The following is a 19169-nucleotide window of genomic DNA, read 5'->3' as shown; positions in this document are numbered from 1 at the left end:
GAGCATGTGCTCAGATTGTCTGGGTACTTCAATCGCTTGAATCAAGTGGGAGTTAATCTTCCAGATAAGATAGTGATTGACAGAATTCTCTAGTCACCATCACTAAGTTACTAGAACTTCGTGATGAACTATAGTATGCAAGGGATGACGAAAACGATTCCTGAGCTCTTCGTAATGTTGAAATCGACGAAGGTAGAAATCAAGAAAGAGCATCAAGTGTTGATGATTGACAAGACCACTAGTTTCAAGAAAAGGGCAAAGGGAAAGAAAGGGAAACTTCAAGTAGAATGGCAAACAAGTTGTCACTCCCGTGAAGAAGACCAAAGCTGGACCAAAGCCTGAAACTGAGTGCTTACACTGCAAAGGAAATGGTCACTGGAAGCGGAAATGCCTTGAATATTTGGTGGATAAGAAGGATGGCAAAGTGAACAAGGGTATATTTGATATACATGTGTTTGATGTGTACCTTACTAGTGTTTATAGTATCCCCTGAGTATTTGATACTTGTTCGGTTGCTAAGATTAGTAACTCGAAACAGGAGTTACATAATAAACAGACACTAGTTGAGGGGAAGTGACGATGAGTGTTGAAAATAGTTCCAAGATTGATATGATCATCATCACACACTCCCTATATTTTCGAGATTGGTGTTAAACCTAAACAAATGTTATTTAGCGTTTGCGTTGAGCATGAATATGATTTGATCATGTTTATTGCGATACGTTTATCCATTTGAAGTTAAAGAATAATTGTTATTCTGTTTACATGAATAAGACCGTCGATGGTTATACACCCAATGAAAAATAGTTTGTTGGATCTCGATTGTAGTGATACACATATTCACAATATTGATGCCAAAAGATGCAAAGTTAATAATGATAGTGCAATTTATTTGTGGCACTGCCGTTTGGGTCATATCGGTGTAAAGCGCATGAAGAAACTCCATAAAGATGGATTTTCGGAATCACTTGGTTATGAATCATTTGATGCTTGCGAACCGTGCCTTTTGGGCAAGATGACTAAAACTCCGTTCTCCGGAACAATGGAACAAGCTACTGACTTATTAGAAATAATACATACCGATGTATGCGATCCGATGAGTGTTAAGGCTCGCGGCATGTATCGTTATTTTCTGACCTTCACAGATGATTTGAGCATATATGGGTATATCTACTTGATGAAACATAAGTCTGAAACATTTGAAAAGTTCAAAGAATTTCACAGTGAAGTGGAAAATCATCGTAACAAGAAAAATAAAGTTTCTATGATCTGATCGTGGAGACGAATATTTGAGTTACGAGTTTGGTCTTCAATTAAGACAATGTGGAATAGTTTCGCAACTCACGCCACCTGGAACACCACAATGTAATGGTGTTTCTGAACGTCATAATCGTACTTTAGTAGATATGGTGCGATATATGATGTCTCTTATCGGTTTACCACTATCGTTTTGGGGTTATGCATTAGAGGCAGTTGCATTCACTTTAAATAGGGCACCATCAAAATCCGTTTGAGATGACACCTTATGAATTGTGGTTTGGCAAGAAACCAAAGTTGTCATTTCTTAAAGTTTGGAGTTGCGATGCTTATATGAAAAAGGTTTTCAACCTGATAAGCTCGAACCCAAATCGGAGAAGTGCGTCTTCATAGAATACCCAAAGGAAACTGTTGGGTACACCTTCTATCACAGATCCGAAGGCAAAACATTCGTTGCTAAGAATGGATCCTTTCTAGAGAAGGAGTTTCTCTCGAAAGAAGTGAGTGGGAGGAAAGTAGATCTTGATAAGGTAATTTGTACCTTCTCCCGAATTGGAAAATAGTTCATCACTGAAATCAGTTCTAGTGATTCCTACACCAATTAGTGAGGAAGCTAATGATGATGATCATGAAACTTCAGATCAAGTTACTACAGAACCTCGTAGGTCTTCCAGAGTACGGTCCGCACCAGAGTGGTACGGTAATCCTGTTCTGAAAGTCATGTTACTAGACCATGATAAACCTACGAACTATGAGGAAGCGATGATGAGCCCAGATTCCGCGAAATGGCTTGAGGCCATAAAATCTGAGATATGATCCATGTATGAGAACAAAGTATGGACTTTGATTGACTTGCTCGATGATCAGCAAGCCATGTTAAATAAGTGGATCTTCAAGAGGAAGACGGACGCTGATAGTAGTGTTACTATCTACAAAACTAGAATTGTCGCAAAATGTTTTCGACAAGTTCAAGGTGTTGACTACGATGAGAATTTCTCACTCGTATCTATGCTTAAGTCTGTCCGAATCATGTTAGCGATTGCCACATTTTATAAATCTGGCAAATGGATAAACAAAAATGCATTCCTTAATGGATTTATTAAAGAAGAGTTGTATATGATGCAACCAGAAGGTTTTGTCAATCCTAAAGGTGCTAACAAAATGTGCAAGCTCCAGCGATCCATCTATGGACTGGTGCAAGCATCTCAGAGTTGGAATATACGCTTTGATGAGTTGATCAAAGCATATGGTTTTATACAGACTTTTGGAAAGGCCTGTATTTACAAGAAAGTGAGTGGGAGCACTATAGCATTTCTGATAAGTATATGTGAATGACATATTGTTGATCGGAAATAATGTAGAATTATTCTGCAAAGCATAAATGAGTGTTTGAAAGGAGTTTTTTCAAAGAAAGACCTCGGTGAAGCTGCTTTCATATTGAGCATCAAGATCTATTGAGATAGATCAAGACGCTTGATAAGTTTTTCAATAAGTACATACCTTGTCAAGATTTTGAAATAGTTCAAAATGGAACAGTCAAAGAGAGAGTTCTTGCCTGTGTTGCAAAGGTGTGAAATTGAGTAAGACTCAAATCCCAACCACGACAGAAAATAGAAAAGAGAATGAAAGTCATTCCCTATGCCTCAGTCATAGGTTCTATAAAGTATGCTATGCTATGTACCAGACCTATTGTATACCTTGCTCAGAATTTGGCAAGGGAGTACAATAGTGATCTAGGAGTAGATCACTGGACATTGGTCAAGAATATCCTTAGTGAGGACTAAGGAAATGTTTCTCGATTATGGAGGTGATAAAAGAGCCCGTCGTAAAGAGTTACATTGGTGCAAGCTTTCACACCGATTCAGATGACTCTAAGTCTCAATCTGGATACATATTGAAAGTGGGAGCAATTAGCTAGAGTAGCTCCGTGCAGAGCATTGTAGACATAGAATATTTGCAAAATGCATACGGCTCTGAATGTGACAGACCCGTTGACTAAGCTTCTCTCACGAGCAAAACATGATCACACCTTAGTACTCTTTGGGTGTTAATCACATAAGCGATGTGAACTAGCTTATTGACTCTAGTAAACCCTTTGGGTGTTGATCACATGACGATGTGAACTATTGGTATTAATCACATACAGATGTGTATATTGGTGTTAAATCACATGGTGATGTGAACTAGATTATTGACTCTAGTGCAAGTGGGAGACTGAAGGAAATATGCCCTAGAGGCAATAATAAAGTTATTATTTATTTCCTCATATCATGATAAATGTTTATTATTCATGCTAGAATTGTATTAACCGGAAACATGATACATGTGTGAATACATAGACAAACATATAGTCACTAGTATGCCTCTACTTAACTAGCTCATTAATCAAAGATGGTTATGTTTCCTAACCATAGACATGTGTTGTCATTTGATTAATGAGATCACATCATTAGGAGAATGATGTGATTGACATGACCCATTCTGTTAGCCTAGCACTTGATCATTTAGTATGTTGCTATTGCTTTCTTCATGACTTATACATGTTCCTGTAACTATGAGATTATGCAACTCCCGTTTACCGGAGGAACACTTTGAGTGCTACCAAACGTCACAACGTAACTGGGTGATTATAAAGGAGCACTACAGGTGTCTCCAAAGGTACATGTTGGGTTGGCGTATTTCGAGATTAGGTTTTGTCACTCCGATTGTCGGAGAGGTATCTCTGGGCCCTCTCGGTAATTCACATCACTATAAGCCTTGCAAGCAATGTAGCTAAATGAGTTAGTTACGGAATGATGCATTACGTAACGAGTAAAGAGACTTGCCGGTAACGAGATTGAACTAGGTATTGGATACCGACGATCGAATCTCGGGCAAGTAATATACCGATGACAAAGGGAACAACGTATGTTGTTATGCGGTTTGACCAATAAAGATCTTCGTAGAATATGTAGGAGCCAATATGAGCATCTAGGTTCTGCTATTGGTTATTGACCGGAAACATTTCTAGGTCATGTCTACATAGTTCTCGAACCCGTAGGGTCCACACGCTTAAGGTTTTGATGACAGTTATATTATGAGTTTATGAGTTTTTGATGTACCGAAGGAGTTCGGAGTCTCGGATGAGATCGGAGACATGACGAGGAGTCTCGAAATGGTCGAGACGTAAAGATCGATATATTGGACGACTATATTCGGAGTTCGGAAAGGTTTCGAGTGATTCGGGTATTTTTCGGAGTACCGGAGAGTTACGGGAATTCGGCGGGGAGTATATGGGCGTTATTGGGCCATACGGGAATAGAGGAGAGAGGCCAAAAGGAAGGAGGCCTGCGCCCCCCCTCTGGTCCGAATTGGACAAGGGGCGCAACCCCCTTTTCCTTCTCCCTCTCCCCCTCTTTCCCCTTCTCCTACTCCAACAAGGAAGGAGAAAGTCCTACTCCCGGTGGGAGTAGGACTCCCCTTGGCGCGCCCCCTCCTAGGCCGGCCGCCCCCTCCCCCCTTGCTCCTTTATATACGGGGGCAGGGGGGCACCCCATGACACACAAGTTGATCTTCGTGATCGTTCCTTAGCCGTGTGCGGTGCCCCCCTCCACCATATTCCACTTCGGTCATATCGTCGCGGTGCTTAGGCGAAGCCCTGCGTCGGTAGAACATCATCATCGTCACCACGCCGTCGTGCTGACGGAACTCATCCCCGACACCCTGCTGGATCGGAGTCCGGGGATCGTCATCGAGCTGAACGTGTGCTGAACTCGGAGGTGCCGTACGTTCGGTACTTGGATCGGTCGGATCGTGAAGACGTACGACTACCTCAACCGCGTTGTCATAACGCTTCCGCTTACGGTCTACGAGGGTACGTGTACTATACTCTCCCCTCTCGTTGCTATGCCATCACCATGATCTTGCGTGTGCGTAGGAATTTTTTTGAAATTACTACGTTCCCCAACAGGCCAATGAATTCTTTTTCCAATTTCGCACTTTCTCGGTTAGGGACGGTTCTCAGGTTTGTTTCTGGGAAGACACTTGGCTGGGGGGCCATCCCACTTAAGGTGCAATAACCTAGCTTGTACATGATCGTTCGACATAAATCCGTCACGATCAAACAAGTTTTGGGACAACAAAACCCTTATATTTCTTTCCGGAGGGACCTTTTGGGACCTTGCTTAGCAGCATGGAATGAATTACTCCTTTGTCTGGAGGCCATTTAGCTGTCAGGCGAACCGGATAAGTTTCAGTCGAATTTGCATCAAAATGGCAGGTTTTCAGTCAAATCCTTGTACGGTGCGATGGTTCATTGTGATGTTCCGGTTGATAACAAGAAATTGTGGAAGCTCAAAATTCCGCTAAGAGATTTTCCTCTGGTTTCTAAACAGAGGGGTCATCTTGACTGGAGATAACCTGGCACCATGTAATTGGCAGGGTAGCAAGACATGTGTCTTCTGTCAACATGACGAGTCCATTAAACACTTATTTTTAAGTGTAAGTTCGCTCGTTTAGTCTGTGCCATAGTTCAAGTAGCTTCAAATCTATATCCCCCATGTAGTGCGCGTAACATTTTTGACAATTGGTTGCGGGGTATTGATAAACAATTTTCTGCACATATCCTTGTGGGGGGAGCTGCCTTATGCTGGGCATTGTGGCTTACCAGAATGATGTGATTTTTAACAATAAATGTGTTTCATCTCCTGTGCAGGTTATTCATGCATGTACATGATGGCTCCATACTTGGTCTATCCTGCAGAGGCCGGAGGACAGAGATCTTTTTATGATGACGTCTGCACGACTGGAGCTACGGCTAGGGAGGTTTTCTCCCTCCATGGATGGTGGTCTAATCTCCTGATAGGAACTGCCGCATCCTAGGCTGGATTGATTTATTTTTTACTATAAAACAATGTTTATTTCTGGGTCTGTTGGAATTATTGGCTGTGTGCATCTTGCTATGCAGAGGCGGGACATTCTTTCGATGCAGTTGTATCACCTCGATATATCAATTCAATGAAATGTCCTTTATCGAAAAAAGTCAAAAGGTTGAAAACAATAACTAACAAATCAAGGATATGAGTACGAGGGAAGACGTGAAAGCAAACAAGAAATTTTTGTGAGGATGAATGTGCAAGGACGGCAACAACCTATTGCCAGAAAAAAGGTTTGCTGAAGCAGGTTCCAAACAGTACTAAAAAGCATACGAGAGATTGTATTCTGCAACATTGTTGGAGGATGCTCCATCCAATAACAATGTAAACAGGTATCAGAACAATTTAGTACTTACAAATGTCAAGGTGAATACTAAGGTTTGCGTAGCTACTTCATTTATCTTACTTCAGGCCCACATTACTTCCAACATTATTTTTATGCAAGGTAAGTATGTAACACAAACTTAATAATAGGAACATAATTTACCTGCTATTTGACAAAGAATAGCACTCCAGGGAATGCAAGAAGCACATTCTGTAAATCAGATATAAAACTGGTTGGTGAATCATCAATTTCTTTTTCTAAAGGCCAGTGATAGCCGCCGGCGCGCTGGCCCAAATTTTGGCTCGTCGACCGCGCACCGTTTGATTTAACTAATTCCAACCGCCAGATACCGTAAGGCCTTTTACAATGGGAGGTGCTTAGGGCAGGTGCTTAGAGAAATAAACCAGGCTTTTCTTAAGCACCGGTGTTTATTTGTACAGGATAGACGCTTAACTAAGCGTCTCTCATGTAGAAATAGACACCGGTGCTTCAAAAAAACTCGGTTTATTTTTTTAAGCACCTCTTTAAGCACCTCCCATTGTACAAGGCCTAATAGGTCGTCTTATTCCCCCACATCTTAGATCCCGCGGATAGCAGGTCGTCTTTCTCTCCCCCCACATCTCAAATCCAGCTACCAGGCATGCGTCGGAGTCGTGGCTGCACCCATCCCACGCCGGCAACAGCTCGCCGGCGGTCGCCGCCCTGGCCGCCTTTCACCGGCCTCGCCGGAACCATGCATGCAGCAATTTTTGCCAGCGGTTCCAGCTCTGGTGGGACGCCGGCAGCTCTGGCAGCACCGGTCGCCGGTCGCAGCACCCCGGAGACGAGCTCGCGAAAAATACTCTCCTTCAGGTTTGCTGGTGGCAGCAAAAATGTCCGTCGGTAGTAGCAAAAAATCGTGCTGGTTCCAGCAAAAACAACTCGTCAGTGCCGCCATCCCGTTGCAATTGAAGCAAAATCGACCACCGGTTGTAGCTTTTGTGATTGCCGGTTGTGGCAAAAACAACTTCTGGTCCAGCTCAGTGCTTCTCTGGTAGTAGGAAAAAAAATCTACAAATGGTTGTAGCAAAACACATAATCACGGGGATCTCGGCAACCTCATCAAAAAGGATGTAACAAACTACATTGCCGGCAGTAGCAAAATCCAAAACCGTTGTAGCAAAAGGTGGTACAAAATGATTCCAGCAAAAAAACATGGCAGCAAAATTTGGTTAGTTCCAGCAAAAAATGAAGACGGTAGTAACAAATTAGTACACTAGTTCCAGCAAAAACAAACATGGGAGCAGAATCTGGATTAGTTCCAACAAAAACCGAAGACAACAAAAAAAGAAAAAGAACTCGAGATCTACAGCGCTCCAATGGTCAGAGATCTACGGCACTCCCATGGTCAGAGATTTGCGGCGGCCACAGCCGGGTCATGCTTGCAGCTCTCCTTCGTTAGGCGCCGATGGATGTAGCTCCACCGACAGGTGGTTGTAGCATCCACCGCCACTGTTGGTAGCATCTCCGGCGAGGTGGTTGCAGCTCTGACGCCCCAACGGTTGCCGCACCGTCGCGCCCAAATCCGCCAGCGGCCGCCTCGCATGCAAGATCATCCACGCCCATCGCTCGTTGCCCCCGCCGTCTTTTGCAGAGAAGTGCATGCGCAAGGCTGGAGGTAGAAGAAAAAGTGATGCGGCGCTGTGTGGCCAGGGGAGCGCGAGGACAGGGAAGAGATATGGTACAAGGAAAAAGCGGTTCATGTGGACCCACCACAACACGCGTCTCGTGCAGGACAGTTTTGCGTGGACGTGTAAAGCTAGTGTGTCGCACGGCCGGCCGAAACTTTCCGCCGACACTCCGGCTCGAAACGTTTTCCTTTTCTAAAAAGGCGCAAATAATCAATTTCACTAATCTGAGTGGCTCCAAGATTACCATTCTTTCCAGTGACATTTGCCCTAGGTTAATAGAACATAAAAGGCATAAATCTGAAGAAATATCCAACGATGAAAATGTGGCAGCACACTCAATAAACTGAATTACTCCCTCCGTTCCACAATGTAGCGCATATAGATTTTTCTAGAAGTCAAACTTTATAAACTTTGACCAAGTTTGTAGAGAAAATCATATACATCTAGAATACCAAATACGTGTGCTTAGATACATCACAACACATACTTTCATATTATATACATTTGGTATTGTAGATATAAATAGTTTTCTCTATAAACTTGGTCAAAGTTTATAAAGTTTGACTTTGTAGAAAATCTATATGCGCTACATTATGAAACGGAGGGAGTATGTCAGATGATAAATCAGTAGTTTAGACTTTAGAATCACGATATCAAGTATAGTGATTTTCAGAGAGGAGGGGTGGGGGGGGGGGGCTAGTATACCTGAATACATCAAAACAGATAAGAGATACAGTGATGAAGTTCAGGTGGCTCTAGTTTGCCATTTGAATCTGCTAGAAATACTAGTACTGTACTCTTGCATTGCTCTTCAACAGTAAGGCTGGTTGCATATGCAAAGAACCACGTGATCCATTTCTAGTGAACTACCAGCAAACTTTCTTTTAACCCTTGCAATTCACAAAAATATCAGAACTAATTCCATCTTTTAGAAGGTATACTCAGTACAGAGGAGGTCTGAAACTGTTGTTCAATCACCAAAATTCACCGCAAGAACAGTTTCCATTCTTAAAATGGTGGAAACGGCTTGCATCACGCATAACAATCTCCCTCTCAGCTTACTTTCTGTTTCACTTGTCGTAAGTGTTCACGGTCATTTGTCGTTTATGCTTTTCCTGATGAATTCAATCAACAACACCTTACAACAGTACATCGTATTCTAGTTTGATACCCATAGTTGCTCTCTCGGGTGACGACAAAACCATAGAAAATTAAGGGCCACTGCGGGGTGTCGGCGCGCCGGCCGAAAGTTTCCGCCGGTCAAGCCCCAGTCGTTCGATTAGCGAAATAATAACCGTCCAGATCGCATCTTCTTCCTCGGGCGCGGGTCAAAGCCTCATCCTTCCTCGCGTACTGGCTGCGCTCGATGCAGACGCATCATCCACCATGGCGCCTCCTTCTCTTCCCCAGCCCTCGCGAAAAAAACTCCCGCCTCCCGTTGTTGCTTGGCTCTGCTACGCCATGTGTGGCTCCAACGAGCAGCAGGGCCGGCCGCTCGGAGTGCAGCGCCCCGCCAGACCCCAAGGTACCGCTCATCATGGCCGCACCAACCCCCCAAGGGCCGAGGTTGCAAATGAAGCAGTTCTCGACGGCGGCGGCGCAACACCGCGCTACACACTAGGTCGCTCCTCATCTTTTGTCTCCGGATGTAGCACACGATCTCAGCAAAAAAGGAAAAAAATGCATGTATATAGCAAAAATATCATAGGTCGTAGCAAACAGCAAGGACGGTTGCAACACAAAAATCATCGTCGCCGTCGTCAAGCCTGCAGCTCCACCATGAAAAAAAGGATGTATCAAAAATCTCAACAGACGTTGCAAAAATTACAACAGTTGCAGCAAAAAGGGTCGCCGCCGTTGCAGGACGCAACTCGGCGGTGAATGAATGTAGCAAAAAAATGAAATGATGGTAGCAAAATTCAAAGGCCATGATAGCAAAAATTAGAGTGGTTCCAGCAAAAATCTATATCTATACCTACTAATAAAGTAAGGTGCGTTTCACCAATTTTTTCATCCGTTCACCGCTAAAAAGATTTTTGTTCTATATCCGAGGTGGTACTAAATTCTTATGCGTTTGTCTACTAGAAAAAAAGGCTTTTTCCAAAATTTCATGTGTGGGCCACATGCTGTGGCCCAGCGAAGCGAGCCCACTTATATTTTTGCCCAGGCAGCTATGAAAACTGTATTTTCCGCACAGGGCGACAAATAGTCGTACCTTCGCAGAGGACAACCAATAATGGGCTGGCCCGTTTTCATTGTTTTTGTGTCTTATTTTTATTTTTAATCTTCTTCCCCTATCTCTTTTTTAACTTTCAATTTTATTTTTTATAGAATTTACTTCATAAATGCAAAATTCTCAAAAAATTCAGATTTATTTAAATAATCAAATTATAGAAAATGTTTATAATTCCGAAATTTTGTTGCTATTTTCGAAAATATTCGGAAAATGAAAAAAGTTTTCCATTTTTCCAAAAACTCTTATTGTTTTTCAAAATTGTTCGAGATTTCTAAGAAAATGGCAAGTTAAAAAATACTCCAAATTCGAAAAATAGTCTTGTGTTAGTTAAATTTTCACAATGGAAAATAATATTAAAAGATACATATTTTTGAAAAAATGTTATGACTTTCGAACACATGTTCCCGTTCGAAAAAATAGTTCACAAATTCTCATGTTTTTATAAAAAAGTTGGTGTATTCAAAAAATGTTTATAAATTTTAAAAGGTGTTCTTGTTTCAAAAATAAAGTCATGTTTTTCTGAAAGTGTACATAATTTACAAAAAAACTGTTCAGAATTTTAAAAAGGTTCATGTTTCCGGCAATGTTCAGAAAATACATACCTTCAAATCTCCTCAATAGAATGGAGAAGTAGATTGAATAATTCATGGGCCTTTTCTGGCGTACGATAACGTCACAAAATTCTTAGCTGCCCTCGATCAATGAATGGAAAAGTAGCGGATTGATCATTTCACACCTGGCGAAACCGAGAACCTAAATGTCCCTTTTTCACGTGCACACAGGGTCTTGCTTACGCATATAATTTTCACAAACTTTAAATGTATACTAATTTTTCTCCCGTTGCAACGCACGGGCATATGTGCTAGTAATAATAATAAACAGAGCTGGTAGCAAAACTAAGACGGCCGTAGCAAAATAGAAGACCGTCGTGGCAAAACTTGGAACGGTTCGAGCATAAAAATGGATCCAGCAAAACAAAAATCAAAAGACATGGATGCAACGGTTGTAGCAAAAAACAAAACGTTGGTAGCAAAATTTGGGAGTGGTTCCAGCAAAAAGCACTCTAAAATGCGGATCCTAGCAAAAAATGTTGCTGATTCCAGCAAAACTAGAAACCAGATGTAGCAAAAAATGCTGCCGACTGCAGCTCCCACCGAGGCCGATTCCAGCATCTCGTTCGCTCGTGCACGATGTAGCCGCCGTTCCAGCACAGGTGGAGGTGCGGCCCTCGTCGGAGCGGATCAGGGGCAGGTGGAGGCGAGGCGCTCGTCGTAGCAGCGCGATGGGAGGTGGATGCGGCCGCTCGACAGAGCAACACGGGGGCAGGTGGATGCGGCGCTCGACGGAGGAGCGGGGGGCAGGAGGATGCGGCGCTCGCCGGAGGAGCGCGGGGCAGGCGGATGCGGCGCTCGCCGGAGGAGCGCGGGGCAGGTGGAGCCGTGGAGGGCGGACATCGCCGGATCACAGTAAAATCGTGTTTGATTTGGGGGAGGACTGAGCGAAAAGATAAGGAATCGAGCACGGTTTCGAGACCCACGAGGAACACGTGGCGAGGGAAGTACGATGAACGTGGCAAAAATCGAACTGAGAGATCAGAAGCGATCTGATGCTACGCGCGGGGCTGGCCGGAGCTTCGCCCGGCGCGCCGTTTCGAAACGTTTTCCAAAACTAAGAGACTATCTATGTGGCACACCCAGTTAGCAACAAAAATAAGGAAGCTGAAAAAAAAACAAAATAAGGAAAACAGAAAGCTACGCGTCGGCCGGCGGATCTTTTTAAAAGATCCGCCGGCTCCGCGGTCGTTAGATCTGGCATCATTGAGTGGCTCAACCCTGTACTCATCATTGCACAAAGGTAGTGTTGCGGAAACATTTGCATGATATATTATGATGTGGTTTTTCAATAGAGCTCGTGTTGCGGAAACATTTGCTACAAAGATTGCGCAAAAAAAAATTATTGAGGATTTTTTCGTAGTCTCATGGACTTCTGCAACATAGGCCATGTTTCAGAAACATCCCGCAATAGCGCTTACCTCTGTCTTGCAGCTCCGCCGTTGTTATTGAAGCACGAGGGATGTTTTAGAAGCAGCTATGTTTCTGCAACACTGACTATGTTTCCACGGCACCAGTTATGTTGCAATCCTAGTGAGCGGCTTGCTCGATGTATCCGAGGATGAACCGATGAAGCACACGGGCTATGGCGGCGATTCGCAGGGCGCTTGCCCCCGTCCCCAACGCCTCCATCACAGCAACGCGGGGCGTCCCCTGAAGCACCTAGGTGCCCCTCATATCCCCTTCAGGGGTGCCAATTGAGGTACGCCCTGAGTACCAGCGAAGAGCTTGGCAATTGGGGGGAGATGTAGGTGAAAGAGAAAGGTAGTAGACAGAGCGAAGAGATTAGGTTGGAGATGAGCGACTCTCAACCGGTGCGTGCTTCACTCCAGGACGCGTGGCACCCAACCGATGGGGCGGATTTCTTTCGAGAAATCAGCCGGCTGAAGCCGAGCATTTTCCAAACAGGAAAGGGTAAAATATATTGCAAATTATTTCCGCAACAACGTGCTGGGTATCATCTAATTGGAAATAAATTGACTACTAGGTGGAAGTCCAAGCTTTGCCACATTGACCATGTTGCAGGCATGAAAACAGTTTTTATTGAAGTGTAAAAATAGCATGTGGCACAATCAAGATGATGAAATCTGTGAACATTACAACACGAACGAGAATTGATGTAGCGTGGTATAGACGTATTATCTTCGATATAAGCAAACTCTACAGGCTCCTAAGGACAACAGGAAGCCCATATTTGGGGCATATCGTGAAAACATCCTTTGGCGCATGGACGTACTTCGGAGATATCGTCACTGAGAACCTCTGCAGGATCATTGCCACCACGACCTTCACCTCGATCATGGCAAAGTTCTGGCCAACGCATGCCCTTGGTCCACTAGAGAAGGGCACAAATGCATTGGGGTGCTTCGCGGCTCTCGTCGCTCCATTCTCAAACCTCATAGGCTTAAATTCGTCGGCATCCTCGCCCCATAGCTCTTTGTCACGGTGTATCGTTTTGATCGGGATTGTCAAGATCGTGCCTTTAGGCACCCTGATGCCATTGAGCTCGACATCTGATCCCGCTATCCTCTGGGTTAGTGAGACGGGGGCGTATAATCTGAGAGTTTCAAGGATGAACATGTTGACCAGTTTCAGCTTGTTGAGCATGTCGCCAGTGGGGATTTCGTTGCCACACTCACTTAGCACCTCCTCTCTGAGCGTCTGCTGCCACTCCCCATGCGTGCTCAGCAAGAACATGGTCCAGGTAAGCATCTGTGTTGTGGTCTCGTGCCCAGCTAAGTAGAAGGTTTTGCACTCTTCTATGATCTCATCTATGCTCATGAGCGGATTTTGCACCTGCTCCGGCGCGCATGCCTCCAGGATTACCCCGAGCATGTCGTTCCCGTAGCCTGTTGTGTCCTTCGCGGCGAGCCGGCTTTCGATGATGTTGATCAGTATGCTCCTCACCTTTCTCTGGAGCCTCCACATCTTCAGGTTATTTTTTGTTGGGAGATACCTAATTAATTTTGCAAATTGACACACATTGATTAATTTATTGTGCCCCATGAAACTTTATGAGGTGTGCTGATTTAAAATTACCAGCGGAGAGGGATGAACAAGAAGTTTGTAAATGTACCTGAATACTGAGATATGGCTCAAAACGTCATTGAATAGACTATAGAAGACAAGATACTGGAGCTCTTTCTGTATGAGATGTACTTCCTTGGCCTCTTTGTGGTTTCTGCCAAACGCTACGTGCGAGATCACATCAGCTGCAATCTCCCCGAACTGGCAGCTAATCTCGATCTCCAATTCGCCGTTGCCCTTCTCCAACTTTGTCTCCCAGTCGGAGACCACTGACCGAAAACAGCCGGACACGGTCACTGCCAACATCTGTCAAGCCAAACCTCACCGCATAGGCAAAAGTTAACATAAATCAGACTCCACATTCTTACGAAATAATCCTTCCGTTGTTTGGATTTTCACGGTCTGTAACTATAAACAACTTAATTTGATGCTATTCTTTTGTATATATGGCGGTAAATAAAACTTATTTTTCCATCCCAGGATTTAACTGCTTTATGCTTTCACTTATAAGTGACATACTATTACAGGAACCTCTTACTAGTGTCGTGCACAAAAGCCTAATAATGACGTAGAGGCAGCACATAACTGGTAAGTGGTTACTAGTGGCGCAAGTCACTAGCAACGCACACACCAGTAGTAACACAAACATTAGTGACATGTGATGTCTACAACACGACACTAATCTTTCTTTTACTGTTTTTTAGAAAGTATTTCTATATAGTCACTAGTGGCGTGTGGCTATGTTTGAACAGCACTAGTAGCGAACAACATGAGTAGCATGCGCCCCGTCATACAAGTACATTATCCAGGCCCATCTGCCACAACAACGTTTGCGCATGGGATTGATATATCAATGTAGAAACTACCCAGCCACCTTGACATCATTTACGCGTTACTTTGATATATCAATATAGAAACCATGAATTAAATAGATAATTCAAAATTGTATACATAACACATTTGTACATGCCCGTTGACAATAAATCGTCTGTGGTGACTTTGTCAGTCTCAAGACCTAGAGGTTCAATCTCTTGGAGGTGCGCATATAAGTAGGGCGTGTGTACGTGCATTCATATGGGGTGAGTGTATGTATCTATGTGATTGTTTACGTCTATATTGTGTTTTGTAAAACTTGAAAAACACTTTTGTTGAACGTAAATTAGAAAAACACTAGTTATTACAATCACGTTTGAAAAAGGTAGGGAGGTGGTATGCCAACAGTTATGGTTGTTATGGACGAAGTCGACCACGGTATATATTTACTCCGTTCCTTTATGTACTTTTTTGGTACGCTGACAAGAGCACAAAATTAAACATAACTAAGAATAAAATTACCCTTAACTAATTATTAACTAATTCGATGTCTAGCAGTAGGTAAATAATAAGGCTATGTAACCCTGAGGGATACCACAACACCTGAAGTGGCGAGGGAACATAATGGCCAGTTCATTGCAGCCACTACAACGAAACTAGAGCATGTCCCGGATGTTGTTTCGGCCAAAGCCGGAGCCTGTTTGAAGGACACAAACTTGCAACATGATTGGGGTGCAATAACATACTCCCTCCGTTCCTAAATACTCCCTCCGTTCCCAAATACTTGTCTTTCTAGGCATTTCAAATGGACTCAACATACGGATGTATGTAGACATATTTTAAAGTGTAGATTCACTCATTTTGCGCCGTATGTAGTCACTTGTTGAAATCTCTAGAAAGACAAGTATTTAGGAACGGAGGGAGTATAAGTCTTTGTAGAAATTCCACTATGAACCACATACGAATGTATATAGATGCATTTTAAGTGCAAATTCATTCATTTTGCTCCGTATGTAGTCCACCTAGTGGACTCCTTACAAAGACTTATATTTAAAAACGGAGGGAGTACAAGTTTGCATGGATAATATCACAGTGGTATAGGCTGTAGACGAGGACAAAGGATATTCTATGGTGGTAGCCCCTATTTTACTCGATCTGTCGTAATGAGTGAAATAGTTATGGAAAGGCAGATATTGTTTTGCATAATTGGGAGTCTAATGCAGTAGCTCATGTGCCAGCAGAGTGGGGGCATGAGAACCAACCTTCGGAGTGGTTTGATACGCCCCAGAGTTTATTGTTAAATTCTTAGCATACGATATAAGCGAAAAGGCTTCTTCGCGGCCGCGCGTCGCAACGCGGGATTAGCTTCAGGCGTTGCATGCTTTCGGACAGGGACAAAGGGGCCCACCGCATGTGTCTTCAATATCAAAAAACCAGATCCGGCTTACCTGCTCCGTTCCCATGCTCCCATCCGTGCTCCCACTTCATCCTACGGCTGTCCTTTTCCCTTTTTCTTTTCTAATTTAATCATCTCCCCCCTGATTTTCAGGGGGTGGGGTCGGGTCTTATTTCCTTCCAATCAAATCAAACCACGTATGCGGGAGCACGGATGGGAGCATGGGAAGGGAGCAGGCAAGTCTCGTCCCAAAAAATCACCCCCGTGATTTCAACTGGTGGGGTCGGGGTGTGCCTTTCATATTTTTATGTCCCCCCGTGATTTCAACTGGTGGGGCTGGGATGTTTCCTTTTCTATCTCTCATCCCGCCTTACATGAATTTTGCCAAAAGTGAACTCCATCAAACTTGCCTAACTTGTGTCATGGTAAACGTGGCAGGCTTAGTACTTTTTAATTAATTCCGTTTTTGTCTTATGTCAAAGTCTGTAAAATTTGGCCAACTTTATTATATTAAAAAGCATCAACGTTTATAATATCAAATAAATATAATATAAAAATGTATTTAATGATAGATTTAATAATATTAATTTTCCATGGTAAATATTATAAAAAGTACTAGACTTGATCAACTTTGGAAAATCTGAATCAAGGCAAAACTAATACTCCTTTACATGGAGGAGTATATATATACCTTTAGCTTGTCAAGGTTGAAGACTGGGTGGACGACCTTCCGGTGGCGCTTCCACTCGTCGCCGTCGATGAGGATGAGCCCCTTGCCGAGCCCGCGGGTGAAGTGATCGTTGACGGGATTCTTGGTGAACAGCCCCGTGCGGTCGGAGAGCACCTGCTGCACCATGTTCACGCCGCCCATGAACAACTGCGGCTTCTCCCCGAACCAGGACACGAACGTCCGCCCTGCATGCATGTGCGTATGAAGAAAATGATCGAGCACGTAGACGTACGCTGACTCCGACTCGCGTACCGTAGAGGGCCATCCATTTACGTAAGTGGGGCTGCACCAGAGCGCCATAGTCGTGGCAGCCGGCGTCGAGCGCGAGGCCGGCGGCCTCGGCGATGAGCCGCTTCATCTCCAGGAGGTTGCCGACCAGGAACTGGTAGTCTGGCCCGCCAACGCCCTGCGCCCGGAACGCCCTGGCTATGGCGCGGGGCCGCCACACGAACCGCGACAGCGCGCTGAGCGCCCACCACGAGGCCAGCGCCGCCGCCGCACCGGCCGCCACCGTCCAGATCATGGCCGCGCCCATGGTGTTGGTGTGTGCGTTAGGACTTAGGAAACTCGTGTGTCTCTGCTGTAGGACTCGAACGAGCGGAGGAGTTGGTATTTATACAACATTTTTGGGTAGCAACTAAAGGCGAAGGTCTTTCTCTCGAGGAATGGGTATGGGCGGTAACCCCAGCCTGTCCTGACAGCGACAACCATAGAAAATATTCCGGCGCACAGACTTCTGGTGAAGTACGGATAAGAGAAGAAAGCACCATATAGCCACTCCGTACATGACATAACTGAAGTACGGAGAGTCACTGTGTATGATTAAAAATTTGCCCATACTTAGCATAATTTACATAGAAAATATCAACCTTTTCTCTAAAACTGTAGTTTAGCTTCCATTATACTAGTGTAAAAAACGCTCTTATATATTCGGACTGAGGGACTAATTAACTAGGAGTAGTTGAGTTGTAACTACTAGTTGAGTGCATCTAGACTGAGAAGTTTGTCAATCTCAACACCCGCCGGCGGCAGTGCTGGATTATAGATGGGCTTTGGCCCATATAAGACAGTAATCTCTGATTAATCTCTAAGGCCCATTTAGATGCATGGCAAGTGGTGAGAAATTTAATATCATACTGCTATTGTAGTAAGAGTGAGACCCCTTATAAGGGCTACTCTACCACATGCCATTGGGAGCTTGGAAAGAGAAGTTGTACATGCGCGCTCCTCCTTCGCTGCCGCCCACCTTGCCTCGCCTAGCCTAGCCACGACACACCTATATAAGGAGGCGCTAGCCTGTGGAGTGAACCCTAACTAACTGTGCTGCCTCCGGCGATTCCAGCCCGACGAAAGCACGGACGGTTGGTCGGGAGAGCAGGTGCGTCCAGAACCCCTTCGTTCAAGATCCTGCCCGGGAGAACGGCCATAAGGTTTTCGGGGAGCGTCTCGGCGCGAGTGCTCCCAATCCGTCCTCCTCTACTTTGACTACTTCCCCTGCATCGACACATGGCCATGTTGAAACCGCCAGTCCCTTGCCTCGTCTACAGCTCGCCACAGCTCTCTCTCTCAGTGCTTCTGCTCAAGCAATCAAGAGAAGAAGGAGAAGGGTGGACACAGGAGGTTCCTCGTGCTCATACACCGCCGCCACTACGGCCTTGTATTTTCTCCTCGAGCCACAACTCGAGTGCACAACTATTACAACGTCACCGTACAGATTTTATACCCAGGGCCAGTGACCGGGCACGTACCCTCACTCCCTGCTCTCTCGCGTCCACGATCCGCCCGCCTCGCTCGTGGCAGCGACGCGCTCCAGCGCGCAGCTCGCGGCTGGCTTCCAACGGATCATGCACGAGATCCCCGTACGGCTCGCCAACAGACCAGGCCTCCCACGACGTGTTCCGCGTACATGCACACGCACGCTCAAACGCTACCCACGCACCCACACACACGCCTACGTACACCCACGCCACGGAGCCGGCCGTGCCAGACTCGCCCCATGCACGCGCCTGGTGCTCCCGACGCGAACGCCGCCATCCGGGCATGGCTTGCTGCTATCATTCACGCCCCAAGCCATGACCCTTGCACGTGTCAGGCTCGTCGTCGATGTCGCACCGTCATGTACGCCTCCGCTCGCTGCCGCTGCAGCAGCCCACAGTCCCGTGCACCGCCACGCCGCGTCTCCGTGCCATGG

General features: G+C 44.9%; 1 protein-coding gene across 1 annotated transcript; it reads right to left on the bottom strand.

Annotated features, from left to right (window-relative positions):
* Positions 1-13036: 13036 nt before the first annotated feature.
* LOC123040965 (cytochrome P450 709B2) lies at positions 13037-17547 on the bottom strand. The gene is made up of 4 exons (XM_044463674.1): positions 17231-17547; positions 16940-17163; positions 14089-14345; positions 13037-13968 (listed from the first exon to the last, which is right to left on the bottom strand). Exons 1-4 carry the CDS (start codon positions 17511-17513, stop codon positions 13173-13175), a joined length of 1560 nt encoding a protein of 519 aa, XP_044319609.1. The 5' UTR covers positions 17514-17547; the 3' UTR covers positions 13037-13172.
* Positions 17548-19169: the final 1622 nt, after the last annotated feature.

The sequence above is a fragment of the Triticum aestivum genome, chromosome 2B (genome assembly GCF_018294505.1).
Source record: "Triticum aestivum cultivar Chinese Spring chromosome 2B, IWGSC CS RefSeq v2.1, whole genome shotgun sequence".
NCBI classification, from domain to species: Eukaryota; Viridiplantae; Streptophyta; class Magnoliopsida; order Poales; family Poaceae; genus Triticum; species Triticum aestivum.
The sequence above is the reverse complement of the archived record's forward strand: the minus strand, read 5'-3'. Positions and strand labels throughout refer to the sequence as shown.

Excerpts from the sequence above, each read along its gene's own strand:
- LOC123040965 (XM_044463674.1), bottom strand. The coding sequence starts at position 17,513 with ATGGGCGCGGCCATGATCTGGACGGTGGCGGCCGGTGCGGCGGCGGCG. Across the intron at positions 17,164-17,230 it reads TAAATGGATGGCCCTCTACG|GGCGGACGTTCGTGTCCTGG; the intron begins GTACGCGAGTCG and ends ACATGCATGCAG. Across the intron at positions 13,969-14,088 it reads AGCCATATCTCAGTATTCAG|GTATCTCCCAACAAAAAATA; the intron begins GTACATTTACAA and ends AAAATTAATTAG.